At 41.9% G+C, this 24699-nt stretch overlaps 1 protein-coding gene across 4 annotated transcripts in view; it reads left to right on the forward strand.

The window, feature by feature from the left end:
* ASB15 (ankyrin repeat and SOCS box containing 15) overlaps positions 1 to 12995 on the forward strand; it is a 32652-nt gene extending 19657 nt beyond the window's left edge. For 3 of the 4 annotated variants that reach the window (XM_070423824.1, XM_070423826.1, XM_070423825.1), the window contains exons 7-11: positions 508 to 753; positions 3107 to 3278; positions 5171 to 5741; positions 6925 to 7078; positions 12347 to 12995. In XM_070423824.1, coding sequence (XP_070279925.1) covers positions 508 to 753; positions 3107 to 3278; positions 5171 to 5741; positions 6925 to 7078; positions 12347 to 12519 — 1316 coding nt within the window. In that variant the 3' untranslated portion in view covers positions 12520 to 12995. The remainder of the gene's footprint in view (positions 1 to 507; positions 754 to 3106; positions 3279 to 5170; positions 5742 to 6924; positions 7079 to 12346) is intronic. The other variant, XR_011472640.1, reaches the window with a different exon arrangement.
* The last annotated feature ends 11704 nt before the right edge of the window (positions 12996 to 24699 follow it).

The raw sequence follows: 24699 nt of genomic DNA on the forward strand, positions 1-24699 counted from the left end.
CCTTTTAGAATCCTGAGGCCTTAGGGCTCATGAAACCCTTGAACCACCTAAGATCAGAGTCTTAAAGAAACAGCAGTGTTATCTTGTTTGTTTACATTTTGCAATAGAAATTTGTGGGGTTTATTATTATTTAATCCTCACCCAAGGATATTTTGCCATTGATTTTTAGAGAGAGTGGAAGAGAGCGGGGGAGACAGAGAGAAATATCGATGTGAGAGAAACACATCAATTGGTTGCCTCTTGCGCTGGCCCCTACCAGGGCCCCGGCCAGGGTGGAGCCTGCAACCTTGACGGGAGTCAAACCCAGGACCCTTTGGTCCACAGTCCGACACCCTATCTACTGAGCCAAACCGGCTAGTGCCTGCAATGGAAATTTGGATATAAGAACTGAAGTGGGGGTGAAAAATACGATATTCTCTTTTGATATTAAAATGGATAATGTTAACACCGTCTAATATTCATGTTCATATGCCTGCTGTCAATTGTCATTTTAAAAATCTCTTGAAGCTGTAAGAAGGGGCTCCTATGACATGGTGTCTGCTCTGCTCAAGCACGACAGCAGCCTGGACCAGCCCGGTGTCAAGCGCTGGTCGGCCATGCACGAGGCAGCCAAGCAAGGCCGCAAAGACCTCATCGCTCTGCTGCTGAAGCACGGCGGCAGCGTGCACCTGAGAGACGGCTTCGGAGTCACGCCGCTAGGGGTCGCTGCCGAGTACGGCCACTGCGACGTGTTGGAGCACCTAATCCACAAAGGTACGTGGCAAGGAATTGCACGTTCCTGGCTTGTCTCCTTTTCTCCATTCCTTGCTGGCTTCTCTTCCTCTTCTGAAAGTAACTGGGCATCCGGCTTTGGTGCCCAGCTCTCGACAGCCTCCCCTGAGTGGTCCCCTATTCCACAACTCAATTTTTAAAATACTTTTAAAAATATATATTTAATAAATAAATAAATTTTTATTGATTTCAGAAAGGAAGGGAGAGGGAGAGAGAGAGAAACATCAACGATGAGAGAGAATCATTGGACAGCTGCCTCTTGCATGCCCTCTACTGGGGATCAAGCATGCAACCCAGACATGTGCCCTTGACCAGAATCGAACCCTAGACCCTTCAATCCACAGGCCGAAGCTCTATTCACTGAGCCAAACAGGCAAGTGCTCAACTAAACCGTATGCACACTTACCTGCAAATCTGCACGCCCAGCTCAGATTGTTCTCTCTAAAAACAGCCCCGTTTTCACCTAGATGGCTCCCAGGGTCTCACACTCATCTCCTAAACCAGCGGTTCTCAACCTGTGGGTCGCGACCCCTTTGGCGGTCGAACCACCCTTTCACAGGGGTCGCCTAAGACCGTCCTGCATATCAGATATTTACATTATGATTAATAACAGTAGCAACATTACAGTTATGAAGCAGCAACGAAAATAATTTTATGGTTGTGGATCACAATATGAGGAACTGTTTTAAAGGACCAGAAGGTTGAGAACCACTGTGAACGGAATTCCTCTTCGTTCACACTTCCGATTTAATGATTTCTGTCATCCGAGACAAAGTAGATTTACCTCTACTTCTTCCATCACCTTCTTTTCCAAACCCAGTCAGGTGCCGAATGCTGCCGTGTCCCACTCACCTGTTCTCCTTGGCAGTCCCTCTGGTTTGCATCCCGGTCAGGCCCCTCACATCTTCTCTGGACCCTGCAGTCATTTCTTAACTGTTCTCCAGGTTTCCGGTCTCCCCATCAGAGAATATTTACTGCATGCTGCACTCAGCTCCTCTGCCTGAAGGACAGCGCAATAGTGTAAATCAATAAAAAGTCCTCAGTGGCTCCCCACTGCCCATGGCATCATACATAGGCCCCCTCGGCATCATCCCGGATGGTTTCACCAGGTGTAACCCTCACTACTTCCAACGTGCATCCTGCACTCCAGGCAAATTAGATGGCTGCTCCCCAGCATGCCTCCCATCCCGTGTCTGGGTCAGAGTCAGATGTTTGCCTTCATCCGGAATTCTGTCCAATATAATTCAAAATCACCTTCTTGAGATGCCTCCTCCCTGAAGCCTTCCCTAATTCTTCCCAACAGATTGTGATGTTTGAAACCTCCAAGTGCTTTATTAAGAATTAAGAAACCAGCCTGGCCAGTGTGGCTCAGTGGTTGAGCGTGGACCTATGAACCAGGAGGTCACGGTTTGATTCCTGGTCAGGGCTCATGCCCGGGTTGTGGGCTCAATCCCCCAGTGTGGGGGTTACAGGAGGCAGCCAATCAATGATTCTCTCTGATCATTGATGTTCTATCTCTCCCTCTCTCTTCCCCTCTGAAATCAATAAATATATATTCAAAAAAAGAATTAAGAAACAAAATTCTGGAACTGGTTTCTGCTACCTACTCATTGTCTGCCCCTAGCTTAGTTACTTAAACATCTGGTTCTGACTTTCCTCATCTGTAAATAAAGACTAGGACCACAGGATCCCCAAGGATCATCTTTGGGGAAAAGACTAACATTTTTGAGGACCTCAAAGTGCAGCCTCATTTAATTGTTAAATAAGTCTTATGACATAAGCTGTGCACCCTAGTTTACAGAGGAGATGTGGTTCCTGCAAAGTAAGTAGCTTGTCCCCAACTACCACAGTCAGCTGCAGAGCCGTACTTCAAGCACAGACCTTTTCCCCTACATGGAACCTGCTGGTCCTGATGTTGGGTGAATGTTACAGTTTGTGCTCTTTGATGATTTTTTTGTTTTGTTTCATATTCCCTCTGAGTTTCTTAAAATAGATTTATTATCTTAGGTTCTTCTGTTGAGTCACATCCAGTGTTTCCACATACAGCACAGTTGGTAAACATTTGTTGAAATAGAGTGTTAACTGTTGTCTTTTCCCAGGAGCATTTGTTATAGAAATTGACTTATTTCTCAGATGTTCTAATGATGCAAAGGTTTTCTAATAAAATAAAACATGCTGCATAATTGTTTATTAAAAATATTGAGAATGTAGATGTTCTTAACTCTATACTTTTAATTTTAAGTCCTAACTAGAAAGGAAAACAATCATCTAATTTGAAGGAACCCATCTTTCCAGTCCACCCAGTTATCACTGTGCCATGTGTTCATACTGCCAGGGGGTGATGTGTTTGCTTTGGCGGACGATGGGGCGTCAGTGTTGTTTGAGGCAGCAGGAGGGGGCAATCCTGACTGCATCTCTCTCCTGCTGGAATATGGAGGAAGCGGAAATGTGCCTAACAGAGCAGGGCACCTTCCTATACACCGAGCTGCCTACGAGGGACATTACCTGTGAGTGATCCATCATAGGATGGTCATTTTTACTTAAAAAAAATACAAAATTGCATATATAATAGAATCATAATTCTCTCTAAGTAATAACCCACCAAATCCAAAAAGAAATAGGCAAAATGTTCAAAATTTTTTGGTCTTCTAAACATGTCAATTTTTCCCCTTTTTATATTTTTACTTTTTAACAATTTAAAAAATTTTCAATTACAGTTGACATACAACATTGTATTAGTTTGAGATGTACATCATAGTGTTTAGACATTTGTATACCTTATGAAGTACTCACCCCCCGCCCCCAAGTCTAGTAGCTATCTGACATTACACATAGCTATTACAATATTATTGACTCTATTCCCCGTGCTGTACTTATATCCCATGACTATTTTTATAACTGCCCATTGGTACTTCTTAATCCTTTTACCTTTTTCACCCATCTCCAAAGAGGCCCACACCAATACACATCATAATATATTTTTGTACTTTATAAATTTTCCACATTGAATGCATACTACGTACTTTTATAATGAAGAGTTTCTCTTTTAGAGGGAAGTTACACATGAGAATTCTTCACAAGCCATCCAAATATGTCCTCCTGTTTTTTTTTTAACTGTGTTCATAAAAGGCTATAGAGTTTCTAAAAATGTTGCCCTTTGAAAAGAATTAAAATTTGTGAAAATGCTATCAGTATTAGTCTAATTATTTAGCAACATGAATGGATATTATAGTATAATGTCAAATGTATTATTGAGTAGAAAAGTCTCATTATAAGTATAGAGTTCTTTATTAAAAAAAAATGGCTGGATAGATTTTTAAATCACAGAAGTGCCACAATTGGCATATCAATAGAAGTCTATAATCATTATATTAAACTACCTGCAATGAGGGGTTGGTTTTAGGCAATGAAATATATTTAATAAGTTCCAAAACTTTGAAATACTTAGGCTTTGTCACCTTCAGTGGCCACATCAGCTAAGTGGCCAATGACATAATTAACGCTAAGTGACACGTTGTTAAAGTTTACCTGGCTTTGTTCCCAGTGTTCATAAATTCACACATGGTAGCTCTGAGTTAGGCACCAGAGATCAAGTTATCCTTGCTGGTGGCTCTCATACATGTTTAGTTGGTCAGTCAAGTGTGGAATTTACAGCTATCCCAAGTTCTTAGAAACATAAGCAGTGGTTAGTTCTCTCAAGTGGACTGTTATAAGGTTGATGAAATAAGAAAGAATCATCTTATGGCTAATAATTCAATTTTGAGTTATCCTGAAGTAGACAGGATGTTCATGGCCAGTGGTAAAGCGTGGGTAGCACAGAAAACGGTGAAGGAGGAGTAACGAATGAGAATTCAAGAGGCCTAAAATCTCACCCTTGCTCCACCTCTGTGTGACCTTGGACAAGTCGTTTCTCTTCTCCAGGCTTCATATTGCTCTTCTGTTAAATGAAGGAGTTGCACAAGGCCACTTCCAGCTTTAATTTCCCGTGACTCCATGATTCTAATGGTCAAGCTTATGAAGCATTTCTCTATGGCTTCAGATGGGCTTACCTTTCTGTTATAGTTTTCATTAAATAGCATTGGTTGCTGGCAAATTGTATGTTGTTCAGAGAAGAATTGGAAGATGGGGAGGGTTCCTGAGGAGCCAAAATTCTAGGGCCAAACATGTGATCCCCAGGAACATTTAGAACAGGAAGCTAAATAAAAACTAAACTACATTACACTAAACCAAACAGTAGTAAGTCAATGGACAAAGGTTATATGTCTTTGTGTAAGGTTATCTAGCAGAAGTAAAGAAAACTAAAACAAACTGCGCTCATTTGTCTAATGAGGAAGCTGGTTTAATTAATTTCTCGATTGCCTTCATGCCATGTGGATATTTGATTTATTTTTCTTTTCAGTGCGCTGAAATATCTTATCCCAGTAACATCCAAAAATGCAATCAGGAAAAGTGGGCTAACACCAATTCACTCAGCAGCAGATGGGCAAAATGTCCAGTGCCTAGAACTGCTCATTGAAAATGGTTTTGATGTCAATACTCCGCTCGCTGACCACATTTCTGCGAGCTATGACGATGAGAGGAAGACTGCGCTGTATTTTGCAGTTTCTAATAACGATATCCATTGCACAGAAGTTCTTCTGAATGCAGGTGCAGATCCAAACCTAGATCCCCTCAACTGCCTGCTTGTGGCAGTGAGGGCCAACAATCATGAGATCGTCCGGCTGCTTCTCTCCCATGGAGCTAATGTCAATTGCTATTTTATGCATGTGAACGACACACGTTTCCCCAGCGCCATTCAGTATGCCCTAAATGACGAGGCGATGCTGAGGCTGTTGCTGAATAATGGCTATCAAGTGGAGCTGTGCTTTCAGTGCATGCACGGAGACATCTTTGGGAATTCATTTGTGTGGTCAGACATCGAGGAAGAGGTGCTGCCAGGGTGGACATCTTGTATAATAAAGGATAACCCGGTGAGTTACATCCTTTTGTTCTGCATCTTTTCATTTCATTTGTAAAAAAATAGATTTTTGTTGATTTCAGAGAGGAAGGGAGAGGGAGAGAGAGATAGAAACATCAATAGTGAGAGAGAATCATTGATCGGCTGCCTCCTGCACACCTCACACTGGGGATTGAGCCAGAAAATCAGGCATATGCCCTGATGGGGACTTGAACTGTGACCTCTTGGTTCATAGGTCAATGCTCAACCGCTGAGCCATGCCAGTTGAGCTCATTTCTTGTTACATCTTCAAATCAGCCTAACTTTGGCTCATTGGGAGATGTAACAAGAAAAGAAAAATCAACTCTAACTTTGATATTTTTCTCACTCTTGAACTTTTGTTAGCAATAATACCTACACTAATAAAAGACAAAGATGCTAATTGACCGTACCTTCGCTATGCCCACCAAACAATCAGAAGAGTATGCAAATTAACCCAATAAAGATGGCCGTTAAATTTGCATACTGCAGGTGGGGTGGGCAGCACGAGACGCTGCCCCCTGGATCCAGGCCTCAGATCCGTGACCCGGCGAGGGAGCAAAGCGACGGAGAAGGGAGAGAGCCGAGGCGGCAGAGAAGAGAGGGAGCCGAGGATGAAGCGGCTAAGGGAGGGAGTGAGGCAGCGGAGAAGGGAGCAAAGCCCTCCTCGGTGGGCTTCACTCCCTTCTCTGCTTCGCTCCAGTCTCAGGAAGCCCTATTCTTGCAGGAATAGGCCTGAGGAAGCCCTATTCTTGCAGGAATCTTCCTGCAACGGGCCTCTAGTGGGGATATAAGAGTAAAACTAGGCACCAAAGAGGGTGTTTATTTTTCTTGAATTGAAACTGAATGTAGAAGAATGTGAAAATGTATTCAGTTAATAACTTATGCTTATTCAGTGGGATATTGGGGCTAAAAGCATGGAAGGAAGAATCCTGGAAAGAAGCATGATTTTTCCATGTTATGCTGGCTACATCACATCAGAGCCAGGCATATAACTCCAGGACCCATTGTTTCACAGAAACAAGCAAACAATTTGTTTTTCTTTTTTGTTCATTACAAGGAGATACCTTTTATTTCCTGTAAAAAGACAAAGATAGTAATTTTCATAACAAAATTGAGTGCTTATGTATATGGTATATTAAAAGTACTACTAAGTTAAATTTTATCAATTCTCTCAGTTCTGTGAGTTTATTACAGTTCCTTGGATGAAACACTTGGTTGGCAGCGTTATTCGTGTATTAATAGATTACATGGATTATATCCCTCTGTGTGATAAACTGAAGTCTGCACTGGAAGTACAGAGAGAATGGCCAGAAATCCGTCAAATACTAGGTAAAAACAAGTTTTGCCTACAAAATTTTTTATGAAAAATGTCTATAGGGGAAATTTCTCAATGTTATCTTTGATACTTTTTTCAGTGGTACTTTATTTTCACTGTTTTTGAAAGTCGCCCATATTATTTCCTCTGATTTAAGATACTAATATTGTTTTGCTTTTCTTAATACTTTCTAACTCTTTGATTGTATAATAGGTAATATTATAACTATATTAACATTCTAAATAGAACTCATTTTTTAAAGTCAACTTCTAGACTATCATAAAGTTCGTAGACTGTAATCTCCATAAGAGCAGGAATCTGTTTTGTTTATTTTTTTTTATATTCTCAAGGCTTAGCATAATTTCTAGTAAGTGCTAAATAGTCAATAAATACTGAGTAAATGAATGGATGGTGTGTATTAGAATTATCCTTTTTGATATGCTCTCTCTCTGGTCTTTATTGACACATTCCTACCATCAAATGTTTTTATTATAGACAAGGCTACTTTGTATTCTCGAGGTTAAAGTTTAGTTATAAATGTGAATTATATTACAAATGTTTCAATAAAATGGCATTTAAAATTACTTCAAATACATATAGAAACTAGAAAAAATAACAGATTGGAGAGGTTTTCTCTTTCAAAATATGATTTGGAAAAATGAACTCCCAAAGCTACTTGGACATCAGTTGCATGGAGCCTAAAGAAGCATCATAGAACTTTACTTCACATGCATATAACCTGGCACTCTTAATAAGCCCAATCATCCATGAATGGATTAACAAAACCTCAACAACTAATTCTTTAGGATCAGGCAAATTTTAGGTAGATTATATTTTTCAGTCAATAAGATAAAACTTAAATGTTGAGCTGATTTACATATCAAATTTGTTAGGTATAAAGTTCAATAAAAAGAAATATGAGTGACAAAGTAGTTTTCATTTAAACATTTAGTTTCAATCAGAGTCTCACACATGAAATGAATTCACCTGAGTGTTTTGTGGGAAGGATGGAGACTTTGACTAGAAAGATTGACAGTTCAAATGCAGATTTGGAGGTAAGCTTGGATTTTCTCAAATGACTTCCCCTTGAATGAGTTCTACAATAGAAGAGACTTTGTGGGAACTAAAATTGGAATCTTAGAGAATCTGATGAGTAATGCAGTATTGTGAGCCTAGAAATTGACCTCTGGGGATAGATGGACCTAGGATGGCATAAAATTCTGGCCTTGTCTAGGAGCAGGATTTCTGAGTTGTATATGTCATTCAGGGCTGATATTTTTTTAAAAAATATATTTTATTGATTTTTTACAGCAAGGAAGGGAGAGGGATAGAGAGTTAGAAACATCAATGAGAGAGAAACATCGACCAGCTGCCCCCTGCACACCCCCCGCTGGGGATGTGCCCGCAACCAAGGTACATGCCCTTGACCAGAATCGAACCTGGGACCCTCCAGTTCGCAGGCCGACGCTCCATCCACTGAGCCAAACCGGCCAGGGCAGGGCTGATATTTTCATGGAAACAAACAACAATTTGTTGTACCATTCCTTTTTCATTGAAGAGAAGGGAATTTTTTATTTTCTGAAAAAAGACCAAAATAGCATACTAGCCATGTGATTTTGAGAAAGTTACTTACCCTTTTTATGCCAAGGTTTTCCCACTGCAAAATGGGGCTAGGATAGTAGTTACCTCATAAGGTTGTTATGGGAATTTAAAGAGATGATGCATGGCCCCGCTGGTATGGCTCTGTGGTTGAATGTTGACCTCTGAACCAGGAGGTTACAGTTCGATTCCCAGTCAGGGCACATGCCCAGGTTGCAGGCTCAATCCCCAGTATGGGGTGTGCAGGAAGCAGCCGATCGATGATTCTTTCTCATCGTTCACATTTCTATCTCTCTCTCCCTCTCCCTTCTTCTTTGAAATCAATAAAAATATATTTTAAAAAATAAATAAAGAGATGATGCATGTAAGGTGCTTAGCATACTATGTAGAACATTAAAACACAATAAATTTAGCTATTTTATAAACTACAATATTCGTGTTTTTATATTATTTTTATTATACATAAGTCTATGTGAAGTATGAAATGCACATGTAAAGTATGTCACGAAATCCTCACAACTTGTAGAGTTGTGTGCTGTCAGGCTGATTTTTATCAATAAAAATCTGAGGCAAAGGGGAATTATACAACAGTCTGGACCCTATGAATTCAGGAAACTGGGCTGACAGGCCAGCCTTTCTGAACTGGGCCCACAATGGGATAACCACGAAATCAAGCAGGATGGAGATAAGAGAGGTCCACATGAGTGGGGTGCAAACAAAACCGGGAAACCTCAGAGAGCAGGACACCGGCAGTATTGAGGATCATTACAAGAAGGCGACAGAGTAGGAAGCTCCGTTAGCTTCAAAGAGCTATCTGGAACCTAGCTTCCTTCCAGAAATTCGGGAAAACTAAATTCCCATAAAAATGAGCAACAGAAAAGTATCACAGTCAAACCTCATATAAATTTATTATAAGAAAAATATAAATAGACATGTCAAATTTTCAAAAATATTGTCAATTGTCAATACTATAGTGCAGGGCAAGCATGTCAAACTCATAGCCCACGGGCCACATGTGGCCCACAATGAATATTTTTGCAGCCCAGCCAATATAACGGTATGTAAGAAATGTTTTAATAAAAATTTCATCAATTAATTTTTACAATATCCTGTTATACATAATTATTAATAACAAACTACAACATTCACTAATGACTGATTACTATAATCATGTTGCATTCATTTCCCTTACATGCCTTACACACAGGTGCACTATTTCTCTCCACTAATAATTTAGTAGCAGCGAATATTTTAGCGGCCCATTGCCACGTCATTAGTCTTGTACTGGCTTGTTTGGTATGTGCAACAGGAAATATTTTGTTTTCGGAGAACAAGAAAAAAAAGTTTATTTGCATTACACTTATTAATTTGTGCAGTTATTCAGTGTCTGGTAAGTTAATGTTCAAGAAAAAAATATTAATTTTTATTAAATATTCTATTATTTTATATTAACAATCACTCATTTATTTCAGCCGTTTGTATTCAGCATGTCTCTATTGAAACAAATCTACATTTCTATGAAAATTGAAGCTTTTGTTTTGTTGTGGCCCACATGAACTTAAACCTTGTTTATTTTGGCCCGTGTTAGCCTTTGAGTTTGACATGCTTGGTGTAGGCTAAACACACAGAGATGATGAAGTGCTACAAGAAGTGATTCCTGTACAAGTCAGAATAGTAATTTCTTAGAGGGGAGGAATAAATGAAGCTTGGGGTGGACTTTGGAAGAAATTCTGGGGTGGCTAGAGAAGTTCCTCTATTATAACCTGGGAGGTAAAGATGTTGACCTAATAATCCTATATAATAAAAGGCTAATATGCAAATTGACCAAACAGTGGAACGATCGGTCACTATGACACGCATTGACCACCAGGGGCAGACGCTCGATGCAGGAGCTGCCCCCTAGTAATCAGTGAGCTCCCACAAAGGGAGCGCTGTTCAGCCAAAAGTCGGGCTCATGGCTGGCGGTGGTGGCAGGAGCCTCTCCCCCCTCCACAGCAGCGCTAAGGATGTCCAACTGACAGCTTAGACCTGCTCCCTAAGCCAGCAGTCGGACATCACCTGAGGGCTCCTGGACTGCAAGAGGGCGCAGGCCGGGCTGAGGGGAACACCCACCCACCCCGAGTGAACGAATTTCGTGCACTGGGCCTCTAGTCACTTATAATAACTTAAGAAGCTATACATTTGTTCAGTGGCTTTACCTATATTTTATTTTACAATAAAAAGGTTAAAAGATTTTGGAGATCATAAGGGCAAAAAACCTAAAGTTTAGACAAATTAATTTTCCAAAGTTTTAGACATAGACAACAACAAAGCAAGGATTTGAACCCTTGCATGTCTCATTTCAAAACATAGGCTCTTTCTCCAACACCAATGTGTTTCCTGTCGTAGAATATTTTGCTTCTAATTAGTAATTAATTTTCCATGTGTTTATACTGAAAAAGAATGACCGATTCTTCTGACTTTAGAAAGGCAATCCAAATATAAATAAGAGGAATGTTTTTGTTTGTTTCAGTCATATATTATTGCAACCAGAATGTAAGTCAGTTGATTGCTATAAGTATGGATAACCACTGGATGTCAGCATTTCTCCAGGTATACAGAAAGCAGTATAGTATTTGTTAGGGAAGAAAATTAAACGGTAAAAAAAAAAAAGAGATGGGTTTATTCTGCCTATTTGGGTAACAATTATTTTGCCTCAATAGTTTTTGAAAAACATTGCTTTAAGGGAAATTCACCTTTAATTAGGCCTTCCAGACCATTTCTCTGGGATGTAAGCTCCAGGAAGGCCTGCAAAGAAATAATTTGCATGTTTATCGCCTCAAGTGTAATAAAAATGTGATGTCTTTTATTTTTGAATTGAGTGATAGTTCACATTATTGAATGGCTACAAGGTACCAAGTACTTTTCTAATACTTTACATGAATTAATTAGTTTGGTCTTTAAACAACCCTAAGAGGTAGGTCCCATTCTTACCCACATTTCACAGATGAGAACACTGAGTTCACAGAGGTCAAGTAACTCGCCTAAGGTCACACAGATACTAGGTGGCAGGGCCCCAGCATTTTCATCCAAGCTGATCGAGCCCAGGGCCTACGGCTGAGCCCTTGTGCGATGCTGCCCTCCACTAGCTCACATTGCCAGGATAATGTATCAGTGCTGCCATTGCCATTGAGATAAAGTAAGAGTTGAAAATAAAGACTAACTCTGATAGCAGATTTTTAAATATAAAATGTTTAGGTGTCAGACACAGAAACAAACCTAAGAACCATGGATATACAGAATCATTTGCATCAGATATTTCCTAGATAGTTATTCATCAGAAAGATTGGTAGGAGAGAAAGAAAGTAAAGAAATATGTCTCTGTAATGCTCAATTCTAAGGAGTAAGTCGGAGGAGGTGCGAGCAGTTGCTCGCTTAACTGAAGTCCATTCATTCATTTAACATCCCCGGGTTGAACGCCCGCTATGAGCGAGGCTGTCTTCCTGACCCAGACAGACTGCATGCCTGCCTTCCTGGAGCTTACATCCCAGAGGAATGGTCTGGAAGGCCTAATTACAAGGTGAATTTCCCTTAAAGTCACCGTTGTTAACGTGTGCATACCTATTGGTGTTATTCTAATAGTCTGTATCTTCCAGATCAATGCACTAATACCGGTTTTTACTTGTTTTTCCCATTCATTTTAGAGAATCCTTGCTCATTAAAGCATTTGTGTCGGTTAAAAATCCGAAGAATTATGGGACTCCAGCGACTCTGCCAGCCAGGCTCCATAGAGAAGCTTCCTCTGCCACCAACCATTCAAAGATACATATTATTTAAAGAGTACGATCTCTATGGACAAGAGCTAAAGCTGCCATAACTTAAAAGTAACATTTTAGAATGTGATTTTAAAAAATATTTCTTGGAATCATTTTACCTCCTTAACTGTGTTTAAATCCATTGACAGTTTTATAACAGGATCCTGTGTTCTTACGAGAGAGAACACCACATTTCACATCTTTAAAGACCTTAACATTGTGATTTTTTAAAATTTTAAGTATAGTTAATATACAACATGATATTGGTTATATTAGTTTCAGATATACAACATCGTGATTTGACATTTTTAGACCTTATAATGCGATTATCCTATTAATTCTAGTAATCATCTGTCACTGTGAAAACAACACAATATTATTGCTATATTCCCCTTCCCCTTTTCACCCATCCTCCCATCCCTCCCCTCTGACAACCATCCTTTGGGATACATTGTGATTTTTTTTCCATTTAATCTTTATTGCTGAAAGCATTACATAAGTCCTCCTTTCCCCCCATTAAACACTGTGATTTTTTTAAGCAAGTCAATATTTTGTATTTGACTCCCTGTTGATTTTCTTCCCTTGCAACAAGTCTTCAAACTCTCCCTATCAAGTGGCTCCTACAATATCCATCAGCAAGTCTCTCCTCTGTTTATAAAACAAACAAAAGACCCACTTTTTCAAAGCCACAGCTTCAGCCCTTCCTCCCCTTTCTCTCCTGGCCAAGCTGCATGAACGAGCAAGCGCCTTCCTGCCTTCGGATTCACACACTCTATCTGGCTCCTGCTCCCGCCGCCGCCGCGCCTTTCGGTCCTTTCCGCTGATTCCCGCAGCACCTGCCCCTGGCCTGCCCCTCCTGGAAAAGGTCTTCCCGTGGTTTCCACAACGCCTCTGCCTTCGTGCCTTGGCTCTCCTCCCCACCCGTGTGTTTCTGGCTTCTTTCTGCGTCGCTCATCGCCTGCCAACCCTTTTGTAATATGTCTTAAGCCCTCTTCCCTTCAGATGCTACAGTCCCTGGGACATTGCATCCACGTTCACAGTTCCGATGGCTGCCAGTGTGCTGTTGACTACGAAATGCATATCTGAAGTTCAGCTCCTTCTCTCGTGTGCTTGAGACCTGTGTAGACCATTGCCCGGATGCACATGAACACAAAGACACCTCAAGTTCAACGTGTCACAAATGAACTCACTACCTTCCTCCGCCAAAAGGCTCCTTCTCCTATATTGTCTAGCTCAATGGTTAGTGCAACGATCACTTCCGTCTCCCAGGTCAAAAGCCTGGACATCAGCCTCGACCATCCCATCTTCCTTACCCAATGTAACAGATCACCAAATCCTGGTGTGTTTATCTCTGGAAATCATCTTCTTCTCAGTCTCACTGGTTCGGCCCTAATTCCATCTCTTATGTCCATTGTCTGGGATCCTGTAGAACGGTCTCACGGGCCTTCCTTCCTGTTGTCTCACCCCATTTAACATGCATTCTACACACAACATCACAGGGTGATCTTTCACAAATGCAGGTAGAGTTTCACTCCCCTGCTTAAAATCATTCCCATTGCTCTTAGGATAAAGTCCAAAGTTCCTCATGATCTAATTTCCTGCCTTCCTCCTCAGTCTTATTTCTCAATGTCTCCCTCACCCCTCCCCTTCAACCATAGTAAACCACTTTTAAAAACGTATTCTTCGAACAGTGATTCCCAGACCTATGTGAAAACTACACATCAGTAGTTTTTGTTTTACTAGTTTTAAAAATGGGGTCATTTATCTAAATATACACAGAGGATCTCAGGCAGAGGAAATGCAAATAGATTTGTATGTGATCTACTATCACTGTCATTTCATAAAAGAGCAGCCATTTTAGTGCCAGAAAATAAGGCGGCCTTAACCTCAATTATTAAAATGGAATGACTTTAGCTTAGGAAAGACTTACCACACTGCCCTCATTTTCCTATTGATGGGTGAAAATTTCATTCTGGCCCAACAAGTATCTTAGCTTCTTTGTTATAGACCATGCTCTCTTACATCTCGGGAGTCTTTGCACTTTCTTTTCCTTCTACCTGGGATCCTCTTTCCATCTCCTTCCTCCTCTTTGATGATCTAAGTTGTCTTAGATCATCGAATTGCCATAGACTACACATTGGCAGAAAAAGGAGGTGTATGACACCAACGCAGATCAGGTAGAGACGAGCAGCCCTAAGACCAGACAGAAAGCTACCTGGCTTCAGCAGACATTACCATCACACTCCGCTCTTTGAGCGAACCGAAGATTGGTTTGCAAGTCTATTTTCATAGATACCACAAGAGCTCAGGTCCATATTTGGAGGAACTTCTTCATTAGGCTTAATCATTCTTTTCTTTATAATGCTTGCCTGTGTTTTGAAGCTCTTTGTGGCTTGTTTTTCCCTGTGCTGGAAAAACTGTACCTGCTGGGAGAAACACATCTGCCTTTAGCTCATGAAATCTTGCTTTACAATGGGCGCAAGTGTTTCCCCTTATCCTACAGGTCTCTGCGTTGATGTTGCCTCCTCTAGGGAGGGAGGCCCCAGCACAGCACTTCTCATGCTCTGCTATAGGTGCCTGTGTTCTCTTTCTGCCCCGACAGATAAGCTCTGTGAGGGCAGGGTCTATGTCTGCTTTGTCTTCCAGTGTTTTCTTAGGGCTCCATACATTCCCTAAGGCACAGAGAGGGTTCAAACATCATTTGTTCAATATGTTGAATGAGTGAATGTTGTACGAGACCCAGACAAAAATAAGCAATGACCTGTGGTAAATGATAGTTTTGACTCTCTGAATTGGGTACATAATATTAATAATGTAATTATTTAAATTTATTTTTCTTGGATTTTAATGTTTTTCTTCTATTTGTTTTTATCTTAAGAGTCACTGTACTCTTTCAATTGTAATGCCTCACTGGTTGTGAATTTTTCAAATTGTATTTAGCTTTAGTTAACTCTGAGATATAAATAAGTATAAAAATTACCTGTGCAATTACAGCAATAGTTGTATTCCCTAAAGACTATATTTTTATATAAATTAAACTGTAATGTATTTAATTAGAACTATAATGTTTTATGTATAGGATTTCACAATTCTGATGTACCTCTCCTACTTGAGGCTAAAATGCACTGTTACCACTAAATAAATAAAAAATAACCATAAGCATACAAGTTTGTCATACGACTTCAGATATTAAATAAACTAAATCTTTGACATTTCCTTTAATGTAAATTTGCATAAATGTGTTCAAGATACTCTAAATATTAAATAAATTCTAGTACACTAAAGCTTTGACATTTTATTTAATGTAGTTTATGTAAATTTATTCAAGAAATACATGAATACAAATATATGAATTCACTGCACAGGTTTTTAAAATTTTTTGTGTGTGTGTGTCTGTGAAGTAGGAAAAAAATGTATTCTATGAAACAGAGGCAATCACTGTGTCCCAGATGGATTTGATCTTTTTCTTATCACATCTTGAACTTTCCTAGCAGTGTTTTTTGTTCTTGAGTGGGCTGGGTGGTAAGGAGAATGAATTTCTATCTAACTAGGACTCTGTTTCTCTCAGAATATGTCACTATCTGGGAGAGGGCAACAGCTGCTCATTCCTGTGAGCCTTTGGAGAAGCCAAACATTCTACGGTGGTGCCTGTGTAACCACCGTGAAATCGATGGGGTAGTGTTTTGATGACATCCTTCCATGCCGCCATGATGTCACGGCCGTTTTCGTCGCTGTGGGTTCTATTTTGTATTCTACAGAAATCCCGGGAAGAAGGAAGCAGGTTTGACCTCTCAGGCCAGTGTGTTTCGTTTAGTTTTTCAGGCGGTGATCTTTAAATAGTATTTCCATTTCCAACCTAAAATAATTTCGTAAGTCCATTGAAATCAAGTGCCTCCTGAAGAGTATGGTCCATTCGTTTTCTTTTTTTTTTTTTTTTTTTCCATTCGTTTTCATTAATCACAGTGCATGTTTCCAGGCAATAGGATGACAGTGCAGAAAATGTGAACATGATTGTGCCCAGCAAATATTCATGGGTAACACTCCCTTTCGATGCGTGCTATTGAAAAATCAATACACTATGGATCAGACAGCATGGGAACTACAAAAAAGATGAAGTGCTTTACATCACAGTGAACCACACTTAAGCTTTGTCCTGGCCTTTTACCAGACATCCCTATCCAAATTTTGGTTTCAAGACACATCACTCATATATATATTGTCACCTTCCAAATCAGAAATCATTTAGGACACATAAAAACTCTAAACTACTTCAGGTTATTTAAGGAAGAAAATGAAACACTATATGTATATATCCATATTTGTATACATAGTACATATATATATACATCTATATAGCTAAAAGCCTAAGACCAAACAACCAGAATGACTGGAAGGACCAGTTGACCAGTCGCTATAATGCACACTGACCACCAGGGGGCAGATGCTCAGGGCAGGAGCTGCCCCCTGGTGGTTAGTGTGCTCCCACAGCCAACCTTCTGCAGCTGGCTAACCTCCTAAAACCCCTATCCGTCCCCCCCACTTTGATGGCTGGCTGTCCCCCATGGGGACTGGGCGTGACACCCTGATTGGCCTCCAATCACTGGCCAGGCTGAGGGACACTACCTGTGCATGAATTCGTGGACTGGGCCTCTCATATATACATATAATATATATAGATACATGCATCATAGTATGGCATATTAGCTGTGCAATATAATGCAGTAGGTAAGAACATATACTTTGTAGCCAAACAGACATGAGTTTGAACCAGGCTCCAGCAATTATTGTTTTTTAAATATATTTTTTATTGATTTCAGAGAGGAAGGGAGAGGGAGAGAGAGATAAGAACATCAATGATGAGAGAGAATCATTCAACAGCTGCCTCCTGCACACCCCCTACCAGGGACCAAGTCTGCAACTCAGGCATGTGCCCTTGACCAAAATCAAACCTGGGACCCTTCATTCCACAGGTCGATGCTCTATCCACTGAGCCAAACTGGCTAGGGCTCTGCAATTTATTAGCTGCTTGAATTTGGACAAGACATGATATAAATGTATAAACACGCTATCTAACACCTGCACTCTCAACATTCTTACATAGTGACAGTGATAGTGCCAGAGTTGCTAAAGTCATAACCTTGGCCTTATTGTACAAGGCTGCAGATTGTCATGTTTAGATGTGAAAATACGAAAAATAATGGTAGAGACGTACATGGCATCTTACAATATCTATACATACTTTGAGAAAAGGCACAGAATAAAGACAGCAGGGAATTGTCCCTAGCATGTAATCCCTCACATTTACTTTTACTTAGTAAAGCCCTGATCATCAACTGTTGAAAAGGGAAGAAAGGGCTTCTCAAGGGAGAAGATGTGTGAAAGGAATAAACTTATTTGACCTTGGTGGCCTATGTTTTGTAACTTCAGGGAGTGCTAGACATGTCTGGGGATTTGCTGTTTTTGGAAAGAGACAGCCTAGTAATTTGAATCTGGGCACTGGGAGTGCCTGAGTTCTAATGTTGGGCTGGCCAGTGATGCTACCAGAGGCACGTGGCTGCTAATAACATTCTGTGCTTCAGATTCCAGTAAACTGGGAACGGCCATTTCTCTTGCTTTGGAATTCTTGCATCCCGGATCTCCCAGTGAGATTTAAGATAACACTTCTTGGAAGCAGCCCGTAGTGCTGGATAAGGTAGAAGGTGTGGAGGGCGCTCAATGCGATACTTACTTGGGATTGAGTGGGTGTGAGATACCAGTATCAGCTTCTTTCTACGTGAGGCAAAGTCTGCACTGGCTTCCCAAGGAAGCCATGTTTTACGCTTTGTGGCAGTCAAAGAACGAGGCAAGACCTTCAGTGGTCAACGAGCTGTATTGATGAATGTCTGAATATCCCTAAAGATCTAGTTTAATACTGTTTCAGTGAAGTGACAACTTTAATCACCTTTCACTAGGCAATAGTAAGGTTTGCTTAGGCTTGACTCATTGGAAGCCCCATGGCATGGTCTTAACTCTGACTCCAGACCCTGCTCTTCGCAATCACCCGAGATACCCAAGAGACTAAATTGAATCTGTGGGTTGGAGGACGCCCTGATTAAATCTGAACTTCACTGCGTCTGACATCCTACACAGTGATTCTAGGATTTCTGAAGACCCTCTCTTCAAACAAAGCCTTTTATGTGACGATCAAAAGTAAGGTTTAGAATGCAAGCAAGTTTTCAGAGAGGTAGAATCATATCAAAGCCTTTCTAAGTAACAAGCTTTAGCTAGGTAAAGATGGTGAGAACCCCAACTCTATAGAAGAGAATGAGTCGATATTTCCTATGAAACGAAAGCTTGGTTATTTGATCTGTGAATGTGGAAAGAATCTTGAGGAACATCTAGCTCACTTGAATACATTCTGGAAAAACCGCTTCAATAACAATGCCTTTCATTTGTTCTGTGTTTGATGGCTCACAGGCACTCCACATACATCATCTCACTGGATTCTTACAACTGCTTTGGGAGCAGGGCAGGGAAGGGGCTAATTACCTCCACGCTGTGGATAAGGAAATCAATCGTGCAGGTAACTAAGCTAGGACTCAACCTGTGTCTCCTGACTGTGAATCCTGACCTCTTTCCACCCCAACATTTTCAGTTCTGATTAGGAGGGCGCTGTTCATAAAAGCCCCAAAGTGGAAACAATCCAAATGTGCATCACCTGGCAGTTGCAGAAATACAATACGGCATCACTAGGCAACAAAATAGCATTCAGCAGCACACTGTGACAGGGATGGGCCTCAAAAACCTTAGGTGGAGGGAGAGAAGCCACACGCCAGTGCCGAGTAGTGTATGATTCCAGATTAGTGGCCCCCTGGGGCTGGGGGGTTGGAACAAGGGTTGACAGCAAATGTTCTAAAATTGGGTTGGAACGATGGTTGCACAACTTGGAAAATTTACTGAAAAAAATCATTGGACTTCACACTTAAAGTGGGTGAATTGTAGGGGATGTAAATCGCATCTGATTAGATCACTTAAAAGAGACTAGGAGGGGTATGTCTCTCTCTCCCTGACGGGTGATGCCATGGTTACACCCCCGCCGAGGTGGCCCAACTAAACAGTGAGCTCATCTGGCGCAGAGGAAAGCACTTGTTCTGGTGCTGGCAGCACATGGCCGTTAGTTGTGCTCTGCTGATAAGACGGTGAAAAGCAGATGAGGAGACAGTGTTCAAGGGCAGCACAATGCTAGCTGCTTTCCCCGGTCTTACCGGCCTTCAACCCAGACAAATGCCATCTGCTCTGCCGAACGGACATTTTCATATTGGGGGTGATAGGACTTTCCCACGTTGTTATTTTTGTGATTATTATTTATAAACACACAAAAGCATACAGATTGAGAGCTAGAAGTGAAGTTTCCTGTCCTAGTCAGGGCATGAATTGGCAAGGCATCGTGTTACCCGTGGGACGGGTCTTCAGTGACACCCTTGACTTCTAGCTCTGATTCCCTGGGGTGCGGTAGAAAGGACAACAAGAAGAGTGGGGGCGCAGCATTCAGGAGCGAGAGCCCAGGGAAACCAGAGAAGGCAAATGGTCACAAGGCCATGGGTCTCAAGAGCACGGGGAACTATGGACAGAAAGGTCAGCGAGGAACTGGGAGTCACTGTGAAAAGACAGTGTCTTAGATTTTCAGGATAAAATTGCAAATGAAAAGGCTCAGTAACAAGATACCAGCTCTCAAGCACTACCTGTCCCATTTTTGGACGCACCGAGGCCCCGTATTCCTGTACTTTGATACTGAAGTTACCTTTCTAGCCCCTCTTCACAGCAGGAGCTCAGCTTTGCTGCCCTTTAAGTGAGCACTTCCCCTCAGGATTGGGAGTTTTCTAAAGGGACGGTTGTCCTGAACCGGAGGGGGGAGCCCTCCCAGGGAAAAGACGCATCTAACACCACAGTGAGCAAGTCTCTATCAACAAGCAGGGGTACAGGAAGCTAGCTGCAGAAATGAGTAAGCCGACCTTCCACACACCCCAAGTAAAATTTTCTTTATTAGAATTTCAAATGATATATCTCAAATCTGCCTGTTGCATGAGTGGAACTCCGTAATGATGGCCTGCAGCATAGGATGAACGGCCTGATGGATGAAAGTCAGCTGTTCTTTCTTCGTTTCTGTTGTTGTTTTTTCTGGAAGTCACCCCCCTCCCCTTTTTTGGTTTTTGTTTTTTGGTCTTTACAGTTTTAACATAGTTTATCTTTCTATTTGCTTGCATGGGACTTATTTTTATGTTTTTGAATCAGTTCAACAAAGGATAATTGAATCTACTCTACATAAGGGAAAGCATCAGATGCTGGGTTAAAAATGTCTGATTTTTGTCTGTCTTTCACTTTGGCATATTTTGAAATGACAAAGCAGCAATTCTCAACATGAGAAGCGACTTGGACCTATGAAACAACTCTAACACTTACTAGCCGGGTATACTTAGAGATTTTTTTTAACCTCTCAGAACCTCAAGACCCATTTTTGCCCTTTGAAAGATGGAAATAATAGTGTCGATTATATCACGTGCTGCCTCACAAACTGTAAGTGGTTGGCTATACACAGTTTTTTAATCCTCACCCGGAGATATGTTTTTACTGGTTTTAGAGGAAGAGGAAAAGGAAGAGGAAGAGAGAGAGAGAGAGAGAGAGAGAGAGAGAGAGAGAGAGAGAGAGATGGAGACAGGGAGAAACACCAATGTGAGAAACATCAATTTGTTGTCTCCCAAACTCGCCCTGGGAATGGAACCTGCAACCTAGGCAGGTGCTCCGACTGGGACTTGAACCCGAAACCTTTTGCTATACAAGACGACACCCAACCAACTGAGCCACCCAGCCAGGGCCACACAATGAATAAATGGAGAGCAGATTACTATGTTAGCCTGCTTGGCACATTGTATGTAAAGGCATTTTGTAAACTGTAAATATTATACAATTGTAAGATATTGTTATAAATAGCTCTAATAATTTTAAATTTGACTCATGCTCACTCCGCCACAAGCTGGCATAGCTGGGAGGTTTGCTTGGCTGCCAAGCCTGAGAGTGAAGACTTGATAAGGGTATTGCCAGTTCTCAGCTGATCCCTGTGGCCTGTTTGGTTGTTGTGCGTCCAGAGCCTGACCTTAGCCTGACCTTCCCCCGGGAGCCTCCCTCCAGCGAGCTGAGCAGCTCCGGGGACAGACTGAGGGAAGGCGGAAGCTTAGCTTCCTTAGGGGTCATTCATCACTTTGGTTCAGCAGCCTTATGACAGACCGTGGTGGGAAATGCTGGAAACCCCAGTCCTCCTGTGTAAGTGGGAAATGTGTTAGATCTAGTCCAGGAAGCAATCTCGCATCTGTGCAGTGAGAGTGATTATATAAGCCTAAAAAAGAAAGAAAGAAAGAAAGAAAAGGCAGAGGTACACGGAGGGTGAAAATTAGGAACAGCCTTGATATTTGTGAGAATAAGAGAATTCCCAGGTTTGTTTGTTTTTTTGGTGACTCGGTGTGTCCCATTTTCAGTTTGTTTATTTTTCATTTGTGAGAATAAGAGAATTTCCTTTGCAAATGAAACTATAGCACATGTTTTCCATGTTTTTTCATCAGCAGATTGGGGACAGTTTAAATAAGGAAGGCATTCATGAAATGAACAGAAATGGCATCGTGAGATATGAGCATATAGTGGCCAGTTGGGCTCATTCATTAGTCTGGGGGCCACACTCAGAGGAAGATAAACTGTGAAGCAGAAGCTTCCAGGTCCCTGTGAGTGTCGGGGTTCCCAGGAATAGTAGAGTGTAGGGGGGGGGGGGAGGGGGGGCTGAGAAGCCAATGTTACAATGAAGTAACATTTCTCTATAAGCATTTCTGGAACCTGCTTAAGAAGATTTTAGAAGGAGCTCAAATCCCCTCAGACTTCGTCATTTGTCCTGATTTTATTGTGTTTTAACCTTCTCTCTTAACTAACTTTTTATTTATAAATTATATCATTAGAGAGGCCCTCAGCACCATATAAACTCCAGGCTCTATAAGAAATGGATCTAGCCCTGTCTACACTGCCATTGATCTGATTTGGACTTTTTAAAAAACCTAATTCCTGGGCAAGTAATAACTACCCCAGGCCCTGGGGACAGTGAGTGGCAGACGCGGCCCTTTCCTTTGGAAGAAACGCTTTCCCTGTGAAGACCGAGTCAAACAAGCGAACCCCCGCAACAGTGGGATGCTGCCAGGGAATGGGGTTCTGTGGGAACTGGGAGAACTGAGCTGGTCCCTGGAATCAGGAAAGGTCTCCCCATGAGCCTGTTGCTGAAGACCTGAGGGCTTGGGGGTGGAGCGAGAGTGGAGACCAGAAACCCAGCGTGAGACTCGGAGGAAGTGACCCCGGCTGAGGCTGGAGCGGTGAGCAGGTCCTGATCCTGGAAGGTCCAGGGTTAAAGATTCTGCCTGAAGCACCATGGAAGCCATGGAAGGTTTTAGGCAGAGAAGGAGCCGCTGAGACGTGTGTTTGCCAGGAGTTCTCTGGCTGAGTTGTGGGAATTGGAAGGTGCCCGGCCACACTGCATGGGGAGTCCGTGTTGCAGTCATTGGAGAAAAGGACCGCAGCCTAGACTCCGGCTGAGACATGAAATCGGAGTCAAGAGATTGCGAGTGACCATGACAACGCTGATGAGAGCAGGCGCCAAAGGTAACACACAGGCTCCCTCGAGGGTGGAGGAGAGATGCCAGTTTCAGAAACGTGGCAGCCGGGGTTGGGGGCGGGAAAAGGAGAAAGAGGAAAATGACGTCACTGGTTTAAAGCAGGTTGAGTTGTGGTGCCAGCGAGACAGCCAGGTGGAGATTTTCTAAGTGTTTTCATCAAACATTCATAAGATCGAGGATGCAAACTTTAGCTCAGTAAAATGACATGCCATTGGAAATCTTGGACCTGGGGGGTCCTTTCAATTATTGAAATGACACGCATTAAATCTGCGAGTGACAAGGGTGTTAATGCAGAATAAAGCAGAGGATCGGGAGGAATGAGACTTTTATTAAATGTAATGCATATGATACAGTCATTTAACTGTCCTGTGTTATGAATAGGAATGCTGATATAAACATTTTGCCATATGAACAATTCCAGAAATTACCAAACAAACTCTTCTTGAAATGTGAGGGTTATTAGAGAAAAGAAAGAAACAGTTGGTAGGGTCTCCCGATAACTTCCAACATTAATAGCCAAAAGGATGTAAGCAACATGCTAAGCAACTCACCTTTAGGTAGTGGGCGACTCCTGCCACACAGAGTGCTGGGCTGCAGCCAGTGCAAGTGGCATTAGAAAGTCTCCAATCGCTGCCTATCAAAGCTACTTATTGAAATACCACATCTGCTGGCACGGCTGGCACTGTTGAGTTTTGGAGGTGCTGATGAGTTTTTTTTGTGTGTGTTTTTTAAATATATTTTATTGATGTTTTACAGAGAGGAAGGGAGAGGAATAGAGTTAGAAACATTGATGAGAGAGAAACATTGATCAGCTGCCTCCTTCACACCCCCTACTGGGAATGTGCCTGCAACACGTCCTTGACTGGAATCGAACCTGGGGCCTTTCAGTCCACAGGCTGGCGCTCTATCCACTGAGCCAAACCGGTGAGGGCACTGATGAGTTTTATTCTTGTTGAATCTCCGGCATTCTCCCAACACTTGCCAGGGTCAACAGTTGCCTACATTAAAGAAGGCAAACGATGACTATGAATGCTGCTATGGGATAATGCTAGGGATTTCCACCTAACAGTTGATGATAATAAAGTCCAAACTCCTTGACATGGCCCTTCAAATAAAAAATTTTCAACATCTATATGCATCTACCATGTGCAGGCATGATACTGGTGCTGGAGGAAGAGAGAGAGAGGGAGAGAGAGAGGGAGGGAGAGAGAGAGAGAGAGAGAAGAAGAAGAAGAAGAAGAAGAAGAAGAAGAAGGAGGAGGAGGAGGAGGAGGAGGAGGAGGAGGAGGAGGAGGAGGAGGAGGAAAGAAGGAAAAGAGGGAGAGAGGGAGAGAGGGAGAGAGAGAGAAATGATGCAGGAAGAAGAGGTCAAGATACCAAGCACTCTGTGTGATATAGTACAAGAACCAGCTGTGCTATTCTGGCCATCTTCGCATACTCCCACCCCTACACCAAATAATACTGTCATCCTCCTGTGGTTTGCTCAGAGGCCTCTCTGTCTGCGTGGAAAGCTCTTTACCAATTCTGAGCCTTCGCCGACTCCCACTCCCAGGCGGCCAC

This window comes from Myotis yumanensis, unplaced genomic scaffold, assembly GCF_028538775.1.
Source record: "Myotis yumanensis isolate MYYU_CA2020_CCGP unplaced genomic scaffold, mMyoYum1.0.hap1 SCAF_9, whole genome shotgun sequence".
In the NCBI taxonomy this organism is placed as follows: Eukaryota; Metazoa; Chordata; class Mammalia; order Chiroptera; family Vespertilionidae; genus Myotis; species Myotis yumanensis.